The sequence below is a fragment of the Solea solea genome, chromosome 21 (assembly GCF_958295425.1).
Source record: "Solea solea chromosome 21, fSolSol10.1, whole genome shotgun sequence".
Taxonomy (NCBI): Eukaryota; Metazoa; Chordata; class Actinopteri; order Pleuronectiformes; family Soleidae; genus Solea; species Solea solea.
The window spans coordinates 4,575,923-4,601,309 of NC_081154.1; the positions used below are offsets into that span (position 1 = coordinate 4,575,923).

The following is a 25,387-nucleotide window of genomic DNA, read 5'->3' on the forward strand; positions in this document are numbered from 1 at the left end:
CAGTGCTGCTGATGTGATAATGCCGAAAGGTCAACACCAGTTTAAAGCTTTGGTAAACGGCAAAATACTGACATTCACCAGGGGCTCATAGGCTTAATCTGCATTTCATGAGGCCATTTGAATACATTATGGGCAGTAATTGAAATATTTCTTATCTAATGGAAAAGAACATGATAGAAGAGCAAAAGTTGTTAGTGCTGAAACCCACTGGCTGTGGTTTATCAGCATTAAACTATATGACTGCAATTTATTCTGATTTGTACATGATATCAATACATCCATCTATTGTCTACCGCACTCGCACCCACACGCAACGTCATGCAAACTCCACGCAGAAATGGCCGGATGTGAACCAGCAACCTTCTTCCTGTGAGACAGTGCCGGCAAATACATAAATAACAATTATGTAGCATAACATAAGTGTAAAATTGAAGCATTAGCAAAGATAAAACTCTAAAACTGAACAGTTTCATGTGAATGACATATAGAGTGATTTTCATTCATTGATTCTCTACACTTATTTGTGTAGTCAACAATGTTCCCAAGGACACTATTGTTCTTGGAAGTCATTGATGCGTAAATGGAATGAGGAACTTTATCGTGACTCATTTTCATCAGACAGTATACTTCCTCATAGAGCAGGTGTCGGCCTGATCACCCTACAAACCTGCAGGAGACACACATCTATCTTTCTCACTGAGCAACAAATAACTACCCGAGGTACTCAAGAAAGATTACCTTTACAAAGTAAGTGATATATATATTTATATATATATATATGTTTGGTTTTTAACCTTTTTAACAAATACACTGTTCACTTCAGTTGTTATATGTGTAAAATGTCTTGCAGACATTAAGATGGCTGCAGAAAAAGACACAGGGATGGAACAAGTCACAGGTTACAGTGACTGGATGTCGCGACTACCAGCTGAACTTCATAACACTACTCTCTTTGATCTGGCCATACCAGGTATGAAACCGACACAGTCTGCAGCTTCTTATATTTGTACTGTTTGCATTAGAGTGCCTGCTTAGTGCTCCACGAACACTGGAGTAACTGGATTTTCGAGTAACCATGGCGACAAAGGATTGCAAAAAAAACTGCAAATACTTTTCACATACACATGAATGGAAAACGGTCAACAAAATGATCACAACCCAACCCACTTTGGAGCCTCGCAAACTTTAAACGGGTTTAAACTTGAGACTTTCTTCACCTAAATCAAGGTTTTGATACCTATCGCAGTTTAAGTTTTGTACTTTTTTTGGACATTTTCAGTGTGCCACTAGAGACACTAGACATTTCTTAACAAACTCTTTGCCTGCCCATGATTTTAAAGCTACACAGGCAATTTTTACATAAAAATGTTGCTATGGTTGTTGTCTAACCCTGTGTGTTGTTTTCATTCTTATATGTTTTTCTTAAAAATCACCTAAAGGCATAGAGAGTTCTGACCAAACCTCCATTGACTCCCATGTTAAAACATGGGGTGTGTCAAAAGTCAGTCACAAAAATACCAATTTGTCTAAATACTTCAAGTTTTAAAGGTTCAATCCACCCAAATGTTAAAAAATGTTTTCCTAGTTTGAAAATGCTGTTTTCAGAAAATAACAATTTGTGTCCAGAAGGGTGTTTCAGCTCCATATCAGTAGTAATGCACATCCACACACTCTCACAACTGAAACTGCAAAACCAGTTAAACTGGTTATGTGTTCAGAATTTTTATCATGAGAACAATGACAAATTGGAACTGAAACAGAGATCAGTGGTGCCAATCCCAGCTCACACGGGGTGAAATGCGTGGTACACCTTTGTTTCCTTGCAAACCTGGGTCTTTCAGTCCAGTTTTAATAACATTGAAATTAACATTCTGTCTCAGTCCTGTACAAATAATGTTTTAATGAGTCATATAAACACCCAAGATTTGCCTGCAGGGCTTCAAATGCATTTTGTGTGTGTCTGTGTTGTTTGTGTGTGGTCATTGTCAGGAAGCCACGACTCGATGAGTTACGATTTGGACACGCAGTCCTCCATCGTGGAGCCCGACGCCCTGAAAGTCTTCAGCAATATTTATTATGTGCGTAAAGTTCTGTACAACTGGGCAGTCACTCAGGTAAGAGTTATTTATAACCAGTCAGTGTTGAATCTACTGGAGCTACGGATCGTATACTTACAGTAAGACTGGACTTGACTCGTTGATGCAGGAGGAGCCCATCACAAAGCAACTGGATGCTGGCGTTCGCTACTTTGACCTGAGGATTGCTCGCAAGCCAGACGACACTGACCCCACGAGACTTTACTTTTATCACGGCCTGTACACACATAATGATGTAGAGGTAAAAACATGACAACAAGTCTTTATCTTGCATCAATACTTAGGTGTAAATCAGCCTTTGTGTGCTTTGTGGGATCTAGAATTTGGGTTATAGCTTACAGGTTTAGACATGTATTTTTCAATTTTATACAGCATATTAAATTGGACCACCTTTATGCCAAACTCATGTTCAAACTCAAAATTTATATTTCGTGTTGGCGTCACAGTTGCATCAATCGGATGGTTTTTGATCAATTCTGTGTTTTGCGATTTCGACTGAAAGAGCTAAAACAGCAGTGCTATGTTGTTTTGAGCCTTACAGTGGTTTTAAAAATAGCCCTGTGCATCCAAATCGCAAAATTCTCAAAAATCATCTGATTGAAGTGATTGTTATACCATACCATTATCCGAAAATAGACCCAGAATGTCTGATTTCCTTTAAAGATGATCTACAGAGCTGAACATCTCTTAAGTTCCTCATATCGCCAAATGAAAATGTGCATCAAAAGAATAAAAAAGAAGTTACCTGGTGTAGAAATACAGTAAGAGGTCTCACTCTGCAACTGTGATCAGACTATCCTCACAGCGATTAATGGCTGGGCAGAGCGTCACCCCAAAGAGATCCTCATCCTGGCTTTGTCCCACTTCAAAGGATTTGACAAAGACGGAGAGCAGCTCCACAGCCACCTCATCAACTTCATCAAAACCTTGTTTGGAGCCAAACTCCTCCAAAGATTTGTAAGTGCACCGATTTCCGTGCTGCGAGGAACCCACGACACTTCAGAAATAACAACTTTAAATGTACCTCACCAGGAGATCCCGACTCTGAAGAGCTGCTGGGACAAGGGCAGAAATGTCATAGTTTCCTATGATTATCCAGCAAATCAACACCCTGAGATATGGTGTAAAATACCCTATTTCTACGGCAACAGTATGGATCCTGCTGAGGTGGAATCCAAAATCTGCTGTGTTTTGGATAAACCGAGACCTTGCGGTGAATTCTTACAATTACTTTTGATACTTGTTAAGTACAGTAAATGTCATATATTTGAAGACTTTTACTTAAGTAACATTATAAAAAGTGACTTCAACTTCTACCAAAGTCATTTTCTGGTAACATACTTGTACTTTTTCCTCAAGTATCCCCTTTAGGTACTTTATACAATACACATTGTTATTGGTAATAATAATAATAATAATAATAAGAGAATGCTCATCTTTGTTTGTGGTCCTCCTTCCCTCTCCTAACCTGCAGGTTTCTTTGTATGCGGCCTGAACCTGACTCTGCCAGAAGATGCAGGGACACTCCGCTACATCCTGTGCACCCGTGGCAACTTTGCCAATGTCGTAGAGAGGAGTCTCCCAGAGATGGTGCAGTGGGTGAAACAGTACGCCGGCAGAAGACCTAACATTGTCGCCTCAGATGTGGTCACTCGGGACGACTTTGTCTCAACGATTGTCCAGCTCAATTACAAAGGGAATTAAGAGACAGAGGAGAGGTGTTTCACATCATGACACATGTATATGTATTGCAATATGTCATAGCCATACATGAAGTTTTTATCACTGCAAAACCATTATATACTTCAAATATGTATATTTTATGTGATGATTAATGTTTTATTTTGATTTCACTTTTGTTAAGTATTGTGGAAGCCCTATTTCCACTGGTGTAAGAATTATACAACAGAGCACTCATAATAAGTCAAAATGAAGAGATGGTGTCTTTATTGTTCCCAATTTGGACCTCATTAGTATGACTTTTTATGCAATTTATTTGTCATTATAATTTCAAGATTGTGTTGTATTATTACAACATTATATCTAATGGTTTCTTGTTTTTTCGAGTTCGTTTGTGTCGTTAAAATTACCATAATGAATGTTTATTTCCCCATTTTCTGTAACTTGTCTCTTCTAGCATACTATCTGTTGGTGCGCCATCATGTGCAAATATATGGTATTGCAACAAAGTGCTCGCTTTACGCCAGGAAGTTTTTGGCTGGATTATAAAGTCGCCAACATTAGCTAGCTAATGTAACACTGTGCGGGGATTATGATGTTGGCACTGACATGGCGTCGTTCAGCGTCCAGAAGTAGTCGCATCGAGCCCGCACGCTTTTTAGCTGCGGTTGTCTCAGGAGCGGACTGTTCGCATTTGAGCACAAGGGGCAACAGAAGAAGGTGTTTAGGGCAAATTAACCCACCACCACCACAAGGCGACAAACCTCGTATCCTCCATCCGCAGCCAGCCTGGTCCCTCAGGTAATTCTTCCCCTCCTCGGATATTGTGATGCTAGTAATGCTAAGTGACCAGTTTACAAGCTAAACAGAACTCCATTACAAATAATACTCATTATAAAGTCAGTATCGTTCAATTTAGGCGCTGGGCGTCCCTATATAATCAAATACATGTAACCAAAACTTGAATACATCGTAGATTAATTCGGCGTATCTCAATGGGCTAACTAGCTTAACCTTTTACTTGTTTGTTACATATACAGTTCCTCACAGCGTTTCCGTTGGTACTACTACAGCCATTGTTTGCTAACGTTAGCGTAGTGAAATCCTCTGGAGGTTATATGTCAAACATCAAAAAACCGTTTGTTCATCTACTAAAACCGTAAAGCCGAATTTAAGAAAACGGTGTGACATTTCGAAAATACATACTGCCATGGTTCCCGTGCCTTAAATATGTGCTTAAAACAAAGTCTCTTAAAAATGTTGTAAAATCTAAAGGGAGTTCGACATTGAGCTAGTTGCTACAGTGCTGCGCTGCAGCAGAGAGCTTCGGAACCAGCAATTGCGCTATCACTGGATATGACACTTCTTTAATAGTACGTATATATCAACGTGAGGCTCATAAATATGTAATAACAAATTCATTTGGCTTCTAGTTGTTAATAGAGGTGGGTTTTGTTTAGTTAAAGTGACACAGACTGTAAATGCTGCCCATTTCTGCACCTGTTTCGGTTACACCTTCTAGAAACAGACAGTTGGCTTTATCAGGTAGGGAAAACGCCATTCATTGTAATAATAATGAATAACAAGACAACCTCATATTTGTCATCAATAAATGCATGGTCCTTTTTGGACAAATTCTGTTTTTCTTACTGTTTGCAGTAGCATTGCAGTTAATGGCAGATTTACAGTTGGGTCAGCAAGTCAGAGACCAGACCAGAACAACTGCGGCTCAATGCTTAAATCATTAGGTATCATTGTAACTAATTGGTTCAATCACATCAGAAACACCAAGGTCATATATTTATGATATATATTTATTTATATACTAAAAGGTATGAAGCAGCCACCGCTTTGTTCCTTTAGTAATCCTCTGCAAAGTTCAATATCTCATTGGAACGGAATGTCCACTGAACAAAGATCCAAAGGAAGTTTGTTTTTGTGTCCAGCTCCTCTCTCTCCATGAGCATGGCTTCAGGGGGTGAAGGTCCATCATCCACTCCCCACAAACACACCAACAGGCTAGCCGACGAGAGGTCGCCCTACCTGCTCCAACATGCACACAATCCTGTTGACTGGTGAGTGGTTTTAAACTATAGATGTACACGTGTTCTGACAGCTGATGCCACACAGACTGACGTGATCTTTGTGTCAGGTATCCATGGGGACAAGATGCGTTTGACAAAGCCAAGAATGAAGACAAACCTATATTTTTATCAGGTAGGAAGCTGCTGTCACTCCTCGTGTCAACACTTCAGTTTCAGCAAATAGTTTGTTTTTTCTTCTTGAACCATCTCTCTCTCTCTCTTGTGAATCCACTAGTGGGCTACTCGACGTGCCACTGGTGTCACGTTATGGAGAGGGAGTCCTTCGAAGATGAGGAAATTGGAAAAATCCTTAGCGACAACTTTGTCTGCATCAAAGTAGACCGAGAGGAGAGACCAGACGTGGACAAGGTCTACATGACCTTTGTACAGGTGTGTGTTACACGTGTATGACTTTACTTTTGCTGGTCTTTCTTAATTTGTCTGCTAATTTCCTTTGGCTGATAATGTTTGCAGGCAACACACGGAGGTGGAGGGTGGCCCATGAGTGTGTGGTTGACCCCTGAACTGAAACCTTTCATTGGAGGCACCTACTTCTCTCCAAGAGACCATAGAGGACGACCTGGACTCAAGACAGTCCTCAACAGAATCACTGAACAGGTAAAACACTCTCCTCATCCTTCCCGTCTCTACAGCCACTCTTATTTTCATTGTTGTCCCACTTCATCTCCTCTTTCTCATCTTCATCCCATCTGTATGTCATTGTCATTCCCCTTCATTCTCATATCCTTTCTGTCGCCTCATTGAATTCTTCTTGTCCCTACTTTACCTCTCTTTGTCAAATCATTGTCCTCCCTTTGTCTCATCTGTCTCCTCATTGTCACCTTCTTTGTCTCCTTTTTGTCCCATTCATCATTTTGTCCCCATTTTGTTTCCTCCTCATCTCCTCTTTGATTCATCTTCATCCCATCTTTATGTCATTGTCATTCCCCTTCATCCTCTCTGTGTTCCCTATTTAACCTTGTTCATCTCATTTTCTTTTTTTGTTTCCTCTCCGTCCACTTATGGTTCCCTCCTTATCTCGTCTTTGACCCCTGTTTGTCTCCAAATTGTCCAGCTCTTGTCTCTTGATTGTCTCCACTACTTCCTTACTTCTCCTATTTGTCCCCTCTTCCTCTCCTCTTTAGCACCTCTTAGTCTCCTCTCCATCAAATTGTATCCTTTGTCCTCTCTTCCTCCAATCGTCATCTCTTTTTATTCCTGTCTTAATCTTGTCCCCTCTTTATGTCTGCTTCATACCCTCTTCAACTCCTCCTCCTGTCCTCAGAAGCATTCAGCAGTGTTTCTCATATCTTAGCTTCGACGTAAAGCTGCTGCTACATACGTAAATACTGATGTTAATTACTCCGCTTTAGAGTTGCTGGTAAGCAGATTTTAAGCAGCCCCACCCACCCCCTGCTTACAGGCTTAATGCTGAGTTAGGCTAACCATCTTTTGGCTGTACTTATTATATTTAATATGTAATGGAGCGAAATGACAGTGATATTGATCTTTTCATCTCGTTCTTGGCAAGAAAATAAGCGCGCACACAGCCAAAAATGTCAAACTAATTTGGGAGATAGAAATTATATCAGTTGGGGTATGGGGCTGTGTTTACAATATACTTTTTACACTGTGTAGGTTATTTTTAACTTTGTGCGTCATCTGTATCACTCTCACATATGACTAGTATGAGTTGTGTTTCTCAGTGGCAGAATAATCGTCCTGCTTTGGAGTCCAGTGGGGAGAAGATCCTGGAAGCTCTGAAGAAGGGCACGGCGGTCGCTGCAAATCCTGGAGAGAGTCTGCCACTTGCCCTAGATGTTGCCAACCACTGCTTTCAGCAGTTGGTCCAGTCCTACGAGGAGGAGTATGGAGGCTTCAAAGTCGCCCCCAAGTTCCCCACACCAGGTAGACTCCCCGAAACCCCTGCATGTTCATTTCACCCTCCTCCGTCCTGCTGGAGCTCACCCCATCCCTCTCAATCACTCCACAGTAAATCTGATGTTCCTCATGTCGTACTGGTCCGTGAATCGCTCCACCTCGGAGGGCGTCGAGGCTCTACAGATGGCCTTGCACACGCTCCGCATGATGGCTCTGGGAGGCATCCATGACCACGTGGCACAGGTTGGTTCGTTCAGTTTATTTCAGTCCAAATACACAAGGAATTTAAAAGTCAGAAGCAATTAAATTACATAATATACAACACTCATCAAAATGATTGACAATTCCGAGTTGCTGCCTCAGTTTGTTCATGTAAAGACTGCTATAAAGCATTATTTCCATTGTTGATTAAAATGTTGGTTATTTAATTGATTAATTCATCAGTTGCTTGGTCCAAAAATATTGATTGTTTGTCCCAAACCTCAAATTGATGTTTGCAAGCCTTGTTTTGACCACAAACCAAAGACAATCAGTTTACAGACACAGAGCAGCAAAGAAACCAGAGAATATTCACATTTAATAGTGATTTTTTGTTGTTGTTGTTAAAAACTGATTGTTAAAATACACTGCAACCTGTGACTAACCCCTAGTACATGTACAATCCACAACAACAACAACAATAACATAAAGAATACTGAACATAAGATAAACAATAACTTAAGTGTCCTGTGTTGCCACTTCAGGTTAAATGTGCTCACGTTACATGACAGGAAAAAGGTTATGTTTCCAGAACACTGGAGTTCTGGATTTTTTTTAATATAGGTAGGGACAATAGGTGCAATAGGTAGGTGCAACACATTTTTTATACACTGTTTCTGTTTTATTGCTCTCTTTACGCCTCTTTCTCTCTCAGGGATTTCATCGTTACTCCACCGATTCCTCGTGGCACGTTCCACACTTTGAAAAAATGCTGTATGACCAAGCTCAGCTGGCCGTAGCCTACATCACTGCCTCCCAGGTCTGTGTGACTCTGATTATCTCTTATTGTGTGTATTGTATTTGCCTGTCTGACGGGGCAATTATCCCCTCCCCATCATTCTCTCTCGCTTTTTATTCAAGTAAATTATCACCACACGACCCAGTCGGCAAAAAAGCCATCAGTGTGCAACTTGGCAAATGCTGTATATAGTCTGTTAAACACAAAACACAGTCGGGTAATTTGTAGGGAACTTTGATTTTTATTTCATCAGGTTTCCAATGGAAGACGCACTTGGTGTTTTTTAGAAGGGGCAAATTGATTTAGCCTGATTACAGCAGGTCTTTGCTGGACAGTGATGAATTAAAGCTGTAGTAGGCAACATCAACAGGAAAAAAAAGTTGATTCCTGAGTCTCATCCCCAGGTCATTCATTGTTTTACGATGCATGATTTCTATCTTAAGCTCCTCCCACCACATGAACAGCAACAGACACACATGCTTCATATGCGTCAGATAAACCAGAACAATCTCTCTAACTTTTAAAAGTTCTGCTCATATTGACACGTCTTCTATTGACTCTTACCTTTTAAGACTCTCACTCTTTTAGGTTTCTTTGCAGCATAAGCAGTTGTTACCAACCTTTTCACGACAGCGCAGTGTTGCCAATTCCTCTGTAAGGAACGTAGCTATTATCCATCCTAAAAGTCACTAGTAATTGTGATCGACACTATAGGCGATAGGAATAATGTTGCGGGAGCCACAAATGAACTTTCTTCTGTTGATTTTATTTTTTTTTATGTCACAATTCCAACTGTATGACAGACCAACTGTCCCCCTTTATCTGGGCTTGGGGCCGGTGAAAGTGACTTGTTGAGAAGTAAAACAACATGCTTTCACGTCAGCGTCTACAAAAGTCTCAAATAACATCAGAAAAAGTTCTGAGATTGGACTGAATACTCGCTCAAGATAGCAACAGTGACGCTAAGTTGGCAACACTGGTGCAGCTTCTTCCTAAAGGGAGCACTGCAGCTCACTCTGAACTGCTCTGGGTTTTGTCACAGGTCAGATTTCCCCGAGGTTGAAAATGGAGGCTATAGTAGGTGCATAAGTCCAGTTCGCTCTGAGATGACTGGATTTACATTATGCTTAAGGTTATTATGGAATAAAATATCAGCAATATACTGCATACATCAGCTTTATTACGTAAAATGGTATCTTCGGAAAGCCTTAGTTCTTCCCTTAGTTCATTGTAGGTCAGGCTGCCCCGCTTTTCACTAGATGGAGACAACAGAAGCTAATTGGGACACAAGTATGACGGTTTAATGAGGGTGCAGATGCTGCCTCAGCGTTCTCCATGAACGCAGCAGGTGACGACCTGGATATAAATCACCTGTGGGTGTATCTTTAAGGTTACGCTACAGTTGAATCATGACTCTGAGCGATTCGTAACATGTCTTGTGTTTTCTGGTTCTTCAGGTGTCGGGCGAGCCGCTCTTTGCCGATGTGGCGAAGGACATCCTCCTCTACGTCTCCAGGGACCTGAGCCACGAGGTGAATCATCTACTACCTTGTTACTACAGCTCTATGGAGTAGAATACACCACACATCTTCCTAAGTGAGAATAAAGGAGATGTAGAACACGAGTGAGGACAAGGTTTAGTGTTGTGTTAATGTTGTGTTTGAGAATACACGCTTGCAACGGAAAGTCATTAAAAGTATACACATTAAGGCGATTGTACAAACACACATGTTACTGTTATTGCCTGATTGGATTTACAGCTAATGTTGGCAGCCATGGGTAAAAAAAGACAATGTGTGTGTGTTTGTGTGCGTGCATCCTCGAGGGGGGGAAGTGGCCCCCCTGACAAATAGCCTCTTAAACCCCTTGCTCCTCTCCGAGGGTCAACCCTATTTTCCTTTTTGATTAATGAGTCGATAGCAGCGAGCGGGGCACACGATTAAAGCTGTGCTCGTTGTAATCATTACAATCCCCCCCTCCCCCCTCCCAAAAGATTTATTATGTAATTATACGCTAATGAATTAATGCAGCAAAGGTAATTTACTTCCGACTCCAGTGCTTTCCTTCTTGCCAAGAGCTGTGATCTTCCTTCATTGAGGAATATCGACCGGTTCTCAACAGGATTAAAAATGTTTGGAAATGACAACTCTGTTAGTGCTTGATCTCTGAAGGTTCACAAATATACTATTGTGCATACATATATGTATATGTGTATTTATATGTGTGTGTATATATGTGTATATATATATATCAAAATAGTTGATGATTAATTTAGGAATCGAATCATAAACAATTAACCGAGTAGTTGTTTCAGCCCTAAATGAAACATGCTTTTTGCATGTCCAAATAAATGCAGAGGTTAATTGGACACTCTCATTTCCCGGAGGTGTGAATGTGTTCGGATTGGCACCAGCAGCCCTGCAACCGTCATGTTGGGGATTTAAGCATTAGACAATGGACGGATGGAATTCTCACTTTTTTTGTCCTTGTTTGATCTTAAAAACACCAACGTTCACTCACTTTCTTTGTCCTCTGTCTCCTGACGTCTGTCTGAAACAGTCCGGGGGCTTTTACAGCGCGGAGGATGCAGACTCTGTCCCGGCATCTGGTGGACCAAACAAGCGAGAGGGCGCGTTCTGCGTCTGGACAGCTTCTGAAGTCCGGGAACTTTTGCCAGATGTGGTGGAGGGCGCCACTGCAGCTGCCACCCAGGCAGACATCGTCATGCACCACTATGGGGTTAAGGAGCTGGGCAACGTCGCTCCAGAGCAGGTATTTCTTCATCGTTATGGCAACACATATTGTTTACATGGTCAAATCAAAGTAAAACTGCTTCTTTTTTTTTTATACAGACAAGCTATTCAGGATGTCAAAGTGTGTCCATTAAGGCATTAACGTGACAGCTGTTGCAGTCTTTATGAGGTCATCTCAGTGAGTGCCCTCGTTTCTCCTGTGTCGCTCGTTGCCAGGACCCTCACGGGGAGCTGCAAGGCCAGAATGTGCTGATCGTGCGCTATTCCGTGGAGCTAACAGCTGCTCGCTTTGGCATCGGCGTGGAGAAGGTGAACGAGGTCCTGGCTTCGGCGAGAGCCAAACTGGCAGAAGTGAGGGAGAGCCGGCCACGCCCACATCTGGACACGAAGATGTTGGCGTCCTGGAACGGTAAATGTTCACACCTCCCTTCTTTCTTTTTTTTTTTTTTGTCATTTTGATGTTGAAACACAGAGTACGAGCATTCACCGTCTTCCCTTGATATGGTTCCCTTTCACTTTGTTGTTCCTTGGCCACTGGGATGCAGTTTTTGTGGAAAAATGCTGACTTGATTCACGGGGACAAAGGAGCTGCTGCGGCAGCCGTTGTGTAACCAAAAGAAGGGGAAAGAATAGGATTTACCCCAGAATCTGTTGCCAGTAATGGAAATGGCAGACAGCGGAACGGTTGAACTGACAAAAAAAAAAAAAATGGAATATCGTTGACAGAGGAACAAAAAACGGGCAACGATTGAGTGCAATGAGTGCACCACAGATGAGCTCCAGAGCATGAGAAGCTTCTCAGTAATACGACTGTAGGTCATCGATTTACAATTGGATTTTTACAGTTGGTTTTCTGCTTCAGACGACTGTATCCAGGCCGGTGGCGTTTTCTCCCACTGCTTGACTTCAAAGTTACCCCCTGCCTGTTGAGCTGGTAATCCAAACCCCCTCCAACCCCTACACACGGCTTCTGTACCCAGCCAGCAGTGCTCCACACCATAACTTGTCACAGAATGAACGGAAGGATTGATTAAGAAGTGAAATTAAAGCCGCCGCTCTGGTTTTTTTTAGTAATGCGACCAAAAAACCGGGACAAAAACAGCCTCGGGTTCAGTCCAAACAGGCTTTGTGTGACAAAATACACAACGCTACCACACACTGAGCATCATATGAACAAATAAACAATAAAAGCTCTCATAACCCAAAATCTGGAAGGCAACCTGCAAAGATTTACACCCAATTTTTATCATCCACTGTGTGCAAATGTGTGTAGATTATTATGCGCACGCTGGTTGTCACTTGGCATTAGCGTGATGCCCGTTTGGACGCTCGTCAGCATTGTTTGTGTAGCACATTGTCCTCAGAGTGGTTATAAACAAGAACAGAAAGCGCACGACACTCGCATAAACACACACACACAGATTCCTCTCCCAGGCCTGACGTCTCGAGACGGAGTGTGTTAGGGAAGTAATGAGGCTCCGCGATCCCGAGAACTTTCCAATTAGATGCAAGTCTCTTCTTCTTCTCTCTAATGAAGAAAGGCTTCCATTAATCACCTGTCCTCGGCTGCAGCACTTTAAAGACCAGGCTGTGCCCTCAGCAGGCTTTGATATACACTACATGAAAGAGGAGTGCAGGGGAAAGAGAGAGGGAATGAGTGGGAACAGGGAAAGTTCAAAGACTGTAAGTGGCGAGAAAAGTGAGTGAGGACTTTGGTTTGGCTCAACACTGGTCCCTCTGTGCAGAGATGACATGTTTTAAGCCAAGTAAAGATGGTTTCATACGTAATCACCCCCCCACTACAACTTCCAACACCATCTCTACTTCTTTCTCCCCCCAAACATCAGGCCTGATGCTTTCTGCCTATGCCCGTGTTGGAGCTGTGCTGGGGGACAATTCTCTGCTAGAAAGGGCCGTGCAAGCCGGTAACTTCCTGAAGGAGCACCTGTGGGACGCTGAGCGAGAGACCGTCCTCCGGTCCTGTTACCGTGGAGACCAGATGGAGGTGCAACAGATGTAAGAGTCCAGTTTAAAATTTTATTCTCCTGTGGTGTGTGCGTTTAAATTGCATTTTATGGAACCGTTTGTTTTGTTTTTTTAGCTCAAACGTCCTCATTGGGCTGCAACGATAAATTGATCACTAAATGAATTAAACTATCGTGATTTAGATAAATCAGTTTATTTTTAACCCTTAGTTGAGCCTTCAAAAAAGTTACCTTAACACACCTAGAGCACCAAAATGTGCTCATATAATCAATCCTCATCATACATATCAAATATGAATGAACGTCTTTAATGTTTAACCCTTAAATTGCCAAGATGTGTCACGATGCACCTTCATATTATGGTCTAAATAACACAGTTTTCAATATACTTCAAAACTGCAAACTGAGTTTATTTGGCTTGATTGCTGCAGCCTGGCATAATGTGAAAGATGAGAGGTTTATATACATTTTTTTTGCAATGTCGTATTTCATAAAATACTTGTGTTAACACACCTAGAGCACCAAAATGTGCTCATAAAAAATTAAGCTATGAACCCCTTTTAACCCTTAAATTGCCAAGTTTTTGTCACAATGCATCAAAAAGAGTGATTTGAATGGGTTTCAATGAGTACATTGTTGTGCGTAGGTGTGTGTGTGTGTGTTGGTGTAAGTATTTTAGTTAACATTGTTTACAACAGACTAACAATTAAAAAAATATGTTGGAAAAAAAATTGAGAACACTCAAATATGCACAACCCGGCATAAATTTTGCAACGATATGCATGAAAAAAGGATAAAATATTCTAGAAATTAAAAGCCCAAAACACAAAAATGTGTGTAGGTGTGTTTAAGCCCTAAATAATTACAATAATATAATTGAAAACATGCTCTCTGATTCATGTAAATTCAGATTCAGATTCAGACTCATAAATGTGATTATTTTGTGCTTTATAACAAAGAAATCCATTAAAACTGAATAATTTTGAGGTGTAGGGAACACTGATCACGTTCTGTCGTTTTATGGACCTAACAAATACTCGATTTAATGGAGAAATAATAAAATAAACAACAATTTATGAAGATAATTGTTAGTTTACATTGTCTCTTCCGCACGGTGAGAGAAATTCATTGTCCTTTTGCTCCTTAAAGGTCCCAACGCTTACCGTGTGTAAAAGTTACAGATTATCTTCCGGCTCCATTTTATGGCAAAGGGTTCCTTCCTAAAGCACAATAGTCATGTAATTGGAAGAAAATGGAACATTTTCCAAAAAAAAAGGGTTCATTCATCTTAAATAGGACAGTAACAACAAAAAAAACCCTCATTCTTAATTTCTCTGAGAAATGTTGTGCTGTGTTTAAACGTCTGAGATGTGAGACGTTTGTATGCCGACAGGAAATAATGCTAATGCGATAAACAAGGTTACGGCAGGAAGTCGGCTGACATGCTGACTTGTAACATGGTTACTGCGAAACTACATTTGCATTAATTCGCACATCAGTAATCTTATTTCTCTCCTGCCTTGGAGCATATATTTGAAACAGGGTCGCCCATAATTTCAGTGGATTTTAAAGGCCGATTCAGTGACATGATGTGATTTAAAAAAAAAAAAATCTTTTAGCCTTGTCAAATGCTCAGTAAGCGAGAACAAGACGTTTTGAGTTCCTCGCTGGGTTTGTTTGATTTCGAACCCCTTGCGTAACAGCCCACTGATCAACGGTGGAGACTAAATAATTTAGACGTGCATACTTAATTTGTTTAAGTCTTTGTTGAACTCAAACTGGCCAAGAAATCATCTCCCCCCCAGCGGGGCTGGAGCTGTCCTACACAAATATTGTTTACATTTCTTAACCTGAGCCAAAAGGAAAACAATTCCTCCAAAAATATCCCAGAATAAACAGGTTTGGGTTGTACTCTCGTCTCACAATCACGGGATTAGACTGAGAAAGAAGTACTTGCCGGTCCAGGTGTCTTGGTTCTGTTGGCCGTCCCGGTGTCCCAGTTACTATGAATGAATTAGTGTTCAAATGGCCCTGAATCAGCAGAAACGTGTGCCGTCCCAGAGTCCCACATAACACATGATGAAATGCGTACACTTTTAACCACACGTCGCCTCGACAAACACACACACTTGTGCCTAAACGCTCTGGCCTCGTTCCACAGCTTCTGTCTCATTCATAGTTGTCCACATCAGGACGCTGTCAGCAGCCAGGATGCTTACCAAGGCCCTTTTGCCCAAGCCTGGTTTAGTTTCCATACATGGGGTAAATCACTCCTGCCATGCCAAGCACATATGGGCCATGGAGTAATTCAGCGGTAGGGATGGTCTAACTGGGCTAATTGGCTGTGGAAAATGTTGAGGAGATGATGCCGTAGATTTTTCTGTGGCTCTCACCTGGCGCGGCGTACGATGATGACATTCAAACTTTGTTTTTTTCACCCAAAATTAAATTTTTGATGTTTCCTGTATTTTGCATTCATGAGTTATTTTTATTTGAAATGCCAATACTTTTATTGTGTTATTGGTTCTCATTAACCCTTAGAACACAGAGCACTTAGGCTGCTTTCCCCCCATTATTATGTTAAAAACTACAGTATACAAACACACCTGAGCAAAAGTAGGTTGATTTAGCTCACTATCACATACTCAAAAACTGTTTTCAAGGCCTTGAAATTGTAAAAATATATGTAAACTTGAAGAAATGTATTATAGCAGTGTTTAAAAACCATAAAAAACATAGAATTCCAGGCAGATTTTTATTCTACAAAGGTCTCTCAGAAATCAGCCACAAAAAGGCGAAATTTACCAAGAATTTACCGGATCTGTGTCTGCACTAAGGGTTAAACTGTAATGTTTTATCAGATGGAGGAATCTCTACTGTTGACTCATGTTTGGTTGTCTGTTTTTACAGAGAAAACTTGCGCAATGAATTCCACTTTCACCAAATTCTTTGAGCGTGAGTGTTTACAGCAGGTTGTTGTTTGTGTTTTTCCAGTTGTGGCAGCTCGTAGATGTCATTATGACTACATCCGACCTTTATTTGCCTTTGTACAGGTTGAATTTTCACCATACATATTCACACATACAGCATTTAAACACCCTAACAGTATGTGGCAGGTTGAACTGGTGACAGATGTTGATGCTGAACAGGCTTTTGTGTGTCGGGGAAAACAGGAAAAAGGCTTCTCCCAAACTCTTGCCACCAAACTGGAAGCACAGCGTTGTTTACACATGATGTCTTATTTGGTATAACCGTAGGATTTACCATTACTGGAACTAACAAACCACGTCCAAATCATAACAACCAGATCCAGACCCCAAAAAATGTGACATGTGTAAATAACTGTACATCAAGCAACAGCACAGTGGAAACAACTTTCAAAGGAGTAAAATCTGCCATTTATTTGTTGAACTGTCAGCAAATCCCTAAAAAAAAAGGAGACCAAAATAAAGCTTTAGTGCGTTCCTCAACAATTTCCTACTTTCCTACTGTGCCTGCGGTTCTCAGCACCAGGCCGATTTGTTTTGAACGGTGGTCATAAAGTATGTATCGAACAAAGTTTTAAAAAAAGTTAATTTATTTTTTTTACCTTTGCCAAGGATAAGGAACTGGAAATAAAGAGTTCTGGATAACTTTGTTTATTTCAAGTCCAATCTCAAATGGTTTGGTTCAGTAGAATTGCTGAAAACAAACCTTAGAGCAGAGGTCTCCAACTCATTTCATGCGGCCCTCCACTATCTATAATGAGAACTGGCAGGTTTTTATAATATTACATTAGGTTTTATATATATATATATGTATATATATATATATATATATATATATATATATATATATATATATATATATATATATATATATATATATATATGTGTATATGTGTATATATGTATATATATATATATATATATATATATACATATATACACACATATATATATATATATATATATGTGTGTATTCTGTCTATTTTTGTGAACTACATGTTTCATATCAAAACAAAGACTTTTATTTTGAAAGGGTGTGAAATATTATCATGAACAGTCCATTTTTTACATGACCAGCCCTCTATTGACCAGACTAGAAGTTCACTGGCCCCCAGGACATTTGAGTTTGAGGCCCCTGCCTTAGAGTTTATAAACAAAATATAGAATATAGACTTTGTAGGTAGCGTCCAGACAACTGGACTAAAATATTGACCAGTGTTTACCGACTGGGTTAAGTATTATTTTGAATAGGTAAACCTGACATCTTCAAAATTAAATTTTAAGCACGTGTTAGTGAGTTAAACTAAAAAGGGTGGAAAAATATAAAGTTTATTTTGCGACCCAAAAAAATTACCCATTTATGGGTTTCAGACCAATGCAGGCAGTTGAAAAAAACAATAAACGATAAAAGAAGAAGTGGAATAAAAGCAAGCAAGGTGAAACACTAAATTGCAATTTGGTCTGAAAAAGATGAAGAAAAATTTAATTTTCCATGAAATTCATGTCAATATCAGACAACCACCTTATTACAAACCAACTGAAGGCAAACACAGCTCCTGTAGGTGATGACAACATGATGTATACATGCCTTACGACATTGTTTTCCCCCCTCTAACCTTGCCTTAGGTCTTAGTTTGGGCTGTTGCGTGTGAAAATACCTTTTCTCCATTACATGAGAAACACACTGTAGCTATGGCACCAGTGCTTTAACAGTACATTTATTACACGGACTGGCATATTAAACAATTCTCTAATGTAAAAGGTCAGTGCAGTTGTAAAAATGATTGCACTCGATGTGTTAATCCCTGTATCATACCAGTTGGTCTCTCCCTCGCAAAGGCTTTTTACTGTATTATGGGGAGGGTAAGTGAAGTAGCTGGTGTACAGGAAACATTACAGAGCTATTATTGTAGAACCGTCTACAAGTGCTGTGATATGGGGAGACGGACAACGTGCTTTATCTTGTCTCTTAAGGGAAATGAGTCATTTAACACGCACTGTTAAAGGTGCAAATGAAAAGGGCTGTGGAGAATTCTTGGAAGGCTTTTACGTTTCTGTGTTTGTGTGTACGTGTGAGTGAGTGAGTGAGTGAGTGAGTGAGTGAGTGAAGCCCTCTTGAGGTCTCTTCTCTGGTTGTCATCTCTGAGACTGGAGTCACCTCAGATAATGCCAGATAATGTCAACCTGTGAAAGAAGGGGTACGGTATTAGCTCAGAGAGTGTGTTTAGTGTGCTGAAGAAGCTGCTTCAGAGGGATTTGTTTCCAGTTTTGCTATTTACAGATCCCGATATAGTGGGTAGGTTAGATGGGGCACATAGTTTGTAATTTAATACATTCATTATGGCTTCAGCCATTATCCCTCTTGCCTGCCTGTATTTATTTAGATTTTATGGCTATAGAATTCTCAGAAAAATGTTCAATGAATGAGTGATTCTGCCCCATTTTTCCAAGATAACGTCAACTTTCAATATCTGGCAGGTATTAAACCGTTTAGGAATTACCGTACTGAGAAGCTGACGTCACAAACGTGTGAGAGGGCTACCGTAATGACAAGTATATGGGAGCGCAACGCTGTAAAGTAAAATAATACAAAGCTGCGGGCCGCAGCACCTAAACACTTAAAGGTCCAGTATGTAAGACTTGATAATGATATCTAATGGTGAGACTGCAAAATTGTACCAAATGGAAGACTCCTCCACTCTCGCCTCTCTTTTCCACATGCACCAGAGAACTACGGTGGCCTACAATCAGAAATTGTGTAGTTTATTTTTAATGTTTAATTTGCGTAGTAAGTTTGCTTCAAAATTCAAAACAGAACGGGCTACTGTAGAAACTTGGTGGCATAAGATGGCGGAAAAAGGAACATATAAGAGGCTTACTTGAAGTGATTGCACACATGTACAACCATTATTGCAGTATATTCAAAACGTTACACACTTTTCCTTTTAAGGAATATTTTACTTTGAACATCTCTAGAGCTGCAACTAACTTGTTTTGGTCCATAAATTGTCAGAAAATGTTGAAAAATGTTGATCTGTGTGTACCAAACTGGGAAATGATGACGTTCTCAAATGTCTTGTTTTGTGCACAAACAAACAGCATTGGATTAATAATAGATGATTCGTAGCAGCCCTAAATATCTCCATATTCCAACTTCTATCACTGACCTACAATACTTTATCCCATCAGGAGACAGATCTTCACAAAAAGGCAGTTTTTGGTTCGGCTTTTTGTCTGTGAACAAAGTCTGACACAGAACATTCACAAGGTGATGTAGGGAGTAGGTTTCGGGGGAATGCTAACGGCAGCAAAGGACAGGAAGTTAGTCGGGGAAAAAAAAGGCCATCGCTGACAGCAGCTTTAATAGCTGGGATCTGCTGAAAAAAGCAATAAATGGTCTGCCAGGTTTTTTAGGTATTACTTTGGTGAGTACAGTGGTTTTGCAGAGCCGATACAGTGATACGGGGAGGACAACTCTGTGGTGGACGGCAATAAAAGTTTAGTACGGACATTTATATTGAACCTGCAGGATGAGTTGTGATGATGTTGGTGTCCCCTAGGCACTGTTTAGAACGGCTTCATCCACAGTGTGAGAGACAGCCACACGTGGCTCCCATTGATTCTGTGAGAGGTGGTAAAGTTTAACACACCGTATGTTCTTTTAATTTATATTCTTGTTGAATACAAATAGAATTTGAGTAGACATTTGGGCCTCGTTTATTCTCGAGGGTGTCATTGGCCCATTGTTAAACCTTGGGGACAAAAGACTTTCTCAAGCCATGTTTGTCAAGGGAGTTTTCTACTCCACGGTCATTTAAAGGGGCTCTAATTGGCTCATTATGAGTTGAAACGGGAGAAGAAGATGATTCATACTCACACTCCTATTATCAAAATGATCACAATCAGGAAATTTTGGTTTTATTTGATCAACGTGCCTGCCCCAAGTACTTTCACTTCAGTGTGGCCAGTGATTTCCATCGAGGACCCACCATCCCACATCAAAATTGTTTTCTAAATCTCATCTATTTGGATTCACGTCAGTGTCCTGCTCTGTCCTGGCTTGTGCCGCCCCCTTAATTCTCATTCTCTGGGCGAGATATGACGACCTCCCCCATCCACATCTCCAGAGCTTCCTCCTCTTCTCTGCCTCCTTGACCACCAGCCGCCTGCCTCTCCCGACACAGCATTATCTGGCTTTCTGTCACCGTCCCTCCCTCCCCACCACCACTCATCCAGATAGCGGTGACACTGTAGGAATTGGAGAGCATGTTTTTGTTCTGTGACGCCTTGCAGCTTTGCATTTCCCCCGTGTGCGTACATGGCCACAGTTCCAGCAGTTTTTCCTGCAGGAGTTTACTCTCTTTTGTATGTCCTTGTATTCTTTGAGTGCTGAGTCGTACATGTGGCGAGAACCTCCCATCACATCCGCTAGCAGGTTTCCATGATTACCGTCTTTTTAGTTGTCTCCTGGAGTGGATGATGATGTCACACAGCTCCAAATAATGAGCTCATGTGAGAACGCAGCATGAAAAGTTTGATTATAATTCATATTGAGTGCCTCCTGCATGGGGGGACCCAGGTGCTGCCCTTCCCCCTCCATCATTCCCCTGATGTCCAGAACGCATTTGTCATATTCTGAAGGACAAATCAAGACTAAATGTCCAGACCCAGTTTTTCGGGATATTTTTTGTCTGAAAAACTGCTGGTACAGACGACAAACTCCAGGTGTAGAGAAGACATCAAAGATAAATGAAGCCGGGTGACATGTAAATGTGATGTTTTAAATAAATAAATAAAAATAATTTAAGATGTGAAGATACAGGGGTGAGACACTGATGGTAGAAGCAGGTGGGACTATCATGGTACTGCAGTCTGCTTTGACTAATGACTGTCCTGCAGTGCTTGAAACTTCAAAGACTATATATGCACATGGGCTGATGAGTAATTTCACACAAGAAAAAAAAAGTGTTTTGGGAGCCAGTGAATGCTACAGTATGTCTATAATAATGTGGCCCTTTACTGTCCCACTACGCTTTCATCATCTCGGGCTTGTTGGACCTGTACGAGGCCACGCTGCAGTCGGAGTGGCTGCAGTGGGCCGAGGAGCTGCAGCTCCGGCAGGACACGCTGTTCTGGGACCATCAGGGCGGAGGCTACTTCTGCAGCGACCCCAGCGACGGCACTGTGCTGCTGCAACTCAAAGAGGGTGAGGCGGCATCAGCCATCTGAGATATGAGCTGTCGAAATATTAATCTTCCCGTGACACTTGGATAGAGATGAATTGCCTAGGTAATTAGTTTCTGCCTCATTTGAGAGACATTCATGTTACTTCCGTGCCTTTTTACGACAAAGGTTCTCGTTTGATTCCTTTACATAAATTGTCCATCCGTCTTCTACCACTTTATCCCTCCACATGAGGGCCGCAGGGGGGAGCTGATATAGGGCGATAGGCGGGGTCACACCCTGGACAGTTTGCCAGTCCATCAGAGGGCCACAAAAAACCAGAGAACCCAGAGAACACTCAAGCACACACACGGAGAACATGCAAACTCCATGCAGAGAGGCCCTTGTCACTGGGTCACGAACCTGGGTCTTCTTGCTGCAAAGGCAAGAGTGCTAACCACTACACCAACCGTGTGGTACATAAATTGTGTCATAATCGTTCATGAAACTTATCGTCATGGAAATTAATCGTCGTAATTGCTGTGATTTTATGATAAATTCATACTTGTACATGTATTTTTTTTAAGTTCTAAAAGCATCGTTTCTCGTCTGTAGGCGGCAGTAAAGGTAAAGCAAAGGCGTGACTTGAGTCAGTAAGTTTCATCCTGAGGTCTAAAGCTCTATAGAAATCCATCCTGTTGCTGAGATACTGTATATACTACGCCTGGAGCAGAAACTGTGAAGAAGATGAGCGAGATACAAATGCTGCTGCTGCAGGGCGGGAAGATTGATGGACAGATGAAAGATTAACTACTGCAGCAACATTCCCTTGTGGTTTTGATAAGCTCAGTGACAGATGGACGGACGGACGGACGGATGGATGGATGGATTCCTCAGGCAGTTGAGTAAAAACAGGGTTTGAGGTGTCCGCAGCAGATCTGTCCTCTTAATACCTGCACTGCACATTTCTATAATTTGACCCTCATTGATTTGGAGAAACAAAAGGAGCGCGAGTGAGCGCTCGTAATTTATTTGAAGAACAGAAATGTCCGTTAATGGGTGTAATCACTCATCTGTTCATTTGTTCATCCATCTGTGTCTGGCCTGGCCTGGCCATTTCCTTTACTCCCAGTGATTGATCTGGAGCTTAACAAGATGGAAGCTAGCGCCGTAACGTTGCTGCCAGTTTCTCTCCGTTGCTGCAATTCAGCTATAGGCGAGAAGACAAGCAAGGATGAATAGATGGAGGACAACAGAGGGATATTGACCTCCCTTATCTACCTCCACTACCAAGCAGCCCCTGTTCACTTTTTTTTTTTTTTTACACTTGAACTTCATCATGAAAGCACTCAGAGATTCTTAAACTTGTGCTTTTTTTTTTTTGATCACTCTACCTGTCAAACGCGTCTCTTTTCAGTCTTCGCCTTGACAGATTGAAGCGGCTCGCACACAGCGGCACCGCGGGAATAATGTGAATTCCTCCCACTTCTGCCTCATCTCCTCTCATTTAGAACTCGACTCCATCCTTCATCCGCCGCCGCTTTGTGTTGTCGAGTTGGCCCCAAACCGTCTTTCAGCTCAGGATATAAGGTGCGCCGTCCCGCAGACTTGACAGTGCGCTACACAATCCCGCGACTGCATGATCTAGTAGCGTTGTTATATCACAACAAGTCTCTGTATGGTAATGACAGCGCCGTAGCTTTTCCCTGCAGCAATTATTTCTGACAAGTACGGAAGGCTCGTTTTTCCAAGCAATGTGTCTCTGTCTTTCTGTTTTTCAAAGATAGCGGCGTCTGTTGCTCGTAATCATAATGTAAAGAAAACATCAAATTGCAACCGAGGTAGAACTCGGAAGTCCTGCTAGCAGCAAGGTAAAAAAAAGAATATAGGGAATGGGCATCATAAGCAGAAATAGTAGTTTAAAGTAGGTCTTTATTATCTCATGATCATTCTGCAAATTATTAACGTTTAAAAACTGTTACAAGGTTCTCTATGATACGACAGTAACACAAGTAGTGAGTGTGATGTCACCTGTTTTTTTTGTCGCTGCAAATAGAAATGGACCTGACCTTGATGTTCACTTCAGCCTCTCTTCAGCTGAAAGCTGCTGGCACTTCAGAGAAGCGGACACCTTGTAGACATACAGACATTTTACCTTTGATCTGTCAAGCCCTAAGTTTCCAGGCAGCATCGAGGTATTGTTTGGACTCTCCCGCTACTCCGACCGTCTACTTAAAATGGCTTGTTTCCCCCGCTGTGGATTTCTGTGCCCATTCTCTACTATTAGATGGATAGATTTCCATGATTTAATTTCTCCAGTTTCATTCTAGTTGTGTTTTGCTGAGCATTTTGGAGAAGTTTGTTTCAGGTGCCACTGCTCACAAAATCTTCTCACCTAAAAAAAGAAATAATACACACACGTACAGAGTCAGGTGGCTGTGACTGATGGCTCGGGGCAGATAGTTCAGACAGGAAAAAAAAAGATGCCACAGATGAGAGATACAGTGAAAGAGCTAATAGTTATTCTTGTGAGGAACCACTGACAGATCAGAGATTATGTATGTGTGTGTGTGTGTGTGTGTGTGTGAAAGCCTGCCTCGCCGCCACACCTGCATCCGCGTGTGTTTATCGGAGCTGACGTGTGAGTGGTTTCTCATCTGAGAGGATTGACTGTACCGTAGCTGGCCCGAAAGCCCATTAGTGACGCCAGTGCGGTTGCCCGTCCCAAACAGTGTGGACCTGTCACCGTAAGACGAATTACCCCACCACAGTGTCACTCTCCCATCTTAGAGCTCTGCCATGTTCCTGTTATGTATTTGTATTTGATGTGTGAGGTTGCAGTGATATACAACGTGTGTTAAAATCAGACATTTTCCCATTTGGCAGATCGGATCGAGGCCATTTCAGTTAACAGATAAAAGCAAAAGTGTTCGTTTCAGTGCGACGTGTCTGTCCTTTGCGCTGTTAAGTGAGTCTTTTTGTAGCACAAGGTCTTCTGTGGAACCAACAAGTACTGTATGTGGATTGAAAAAGGGGACAAATTCACTCGCCGTGTATGTGTGGGTCATTGCTGTGGGGCTTTTAGTGAGCTGGGATAAAATGCAATCATTTCTCTGGTTCAGTCAGGCATTGGTGTTCACGTGCATTCATGCTTGTCGTTTGAAGTATTTTCATAAGCGCCGTAAAGAGCCTTACACTGTGTTTGCATGTTTTTGTTCTCCCTTAATTCCTTTTGAGTTTTTGCCTCTCTCTCTCTCTCAGTCTTAAAACACAAAATCCAAAAAGTGGGTCCCTGTATAAAAAAGTTTTTGTCGTGTACGATAGTAAGTGCCAAGTTTCTAGGTGATGGTTTGACAACTTGGGCTCGAACAGACTCTTCAAGATTTTTTATGAGTTTCATTTTAATGTGGAAGATTTACTTTTTTGCAGAGAAGCAGTATCCGATTGTTCTGAACTGAATATTTTAATTTAAGTGAATAAACCTTCCGCCCCTTGTCCCTAAACCTAATTGTGATTCTAAAACCAAGTCTTAAAGCTCAACCATAAAAATAAAATAAAATAAAAAATGTTAGTTCTTTCCTTAAAGTGCACTTGCGTCATAAAAACTATACTGAAAATATGAAAAGTAATCCTCACAAAGATAAAACTTTCACACACACACGGATGCACTCTGGTAGAGGCATCAGAGAAATATTAAGCAGCAGACATGAAGCGAGGTCACAGGTCATGAGAAGATCACCTCCAGGCTCTTACTGGACACT

At 41.3% G+C, this 25,387-nt stretch overlaps 2 protein-coding genes across 2 annotated transcripts in view; both read left to right on the plus strand.

Moving 5' to 3' along the window:
- The first annotated feature begins 572 nt into the window (after positions 1-572).
- On the plus strand, positions 573-3,990 carry LOC131448836 (PI-PLC X domain-containing protein 1-like). Its single transcript, XM_058621625.1, has 7 exons — positions 573-747; positions 851-970; positions 1,990-2,114; positions 2,206-2,337; positions 2,889-3,053; positions 3,129-3,309; positions 3,571-3,990. Exons 1-7 carry the CDS (start codon positions 573-575, stop codon positions 3,798-3,800), a joined length of 1,128 nt encoding a protein of 375 aa, XP_058477608.1. The 3' UTR covers positions 3,801-3,990.
- Positions 3,991-4,291: 301 nt separating this feature from the next.
- spata20 (spermatogenesis associated 20) overlaps positions 4,292-25,387 on the plus strand; it is a 43,473-nt gene continuing 22,377 nt past the window's right edge. The window contains exons 1-15 of the mRNA XM_058621605.1: positions 4,292-4,577; positions 5,723-5,851; positions 5,929-5,993; positions 6,096-6,250; positions 6,335-6,478; positions 7,567-7,768; positions 7,854-7,984; positions 8,655-8,759; positions 10,196-10,270; positions 11,298-11,510; positions 11,708-11,900; positions 13,339-13,507; positions 16,984-16,997; positions 20,896-20,904; positions 21,484-21,669. Of these exons, the coding sequence (XP_058477588.1) occupies positions 4,369-4,577; positions 5,723-5,851; positions 5,929-5,993; positions 6,096-6,250; positions 6,335-6,478; positions 7,567-7,768; positions 7,854-7,984; positions 8,655-8,759; positions 10,196-10,270; positions 11,298-11,510; positions 11,708-11,900; positions 13,339-13,507; positions 16,984-16,997; positions 20,896-20,904; positions 21,484-21,669 (1,999 nt within the window). The 5' untranslated portion in view covers positions 4,292-4,368. The remainder of the gene's footprint in view (positions 4,578-5,722; positions 5,852-5,928; positions 5,994-6,095; positions 6,251-6,334; positions 6,479-7,566; positions 7,769-7,853; positions 7,985-8,654; positions 8,760-10,195; positions 10,271-11,297; positions 11,511-11,707; positions 11,901-13,338; positions 13,508-16,983; positions 16,998-20,895; positions 20,905-21,483; positions 21,670-25,387) is intronic.

What these genes read in the sequence shown, in the direction of transcription:
- LOC131448836 (XM_058621625.1), top strand. Translation starts at nt 573, where the DNA reads ATGCGTAAATGGAATGAGGAACTTTATCGTGACTCATTTTCATCAGAC. An exon ending in CTTTGATCTGGCCATACCAG is followed by an intron (nt 971 to 1,989) that starts GTATGAAACCGA and finishes GGTCATTGTCAG; the next exon opens with GAAGCCACGACTCGATGAGT. An exon ending in GGATAAACCGAGACCTTGCG is followed by an intron (nt 3,310 to 3,570) that starts GTGAATTCTTAC and finishes CCTAACCTGCAG; the next exon opens with GTTTCTTTGTATGCGGCCTG.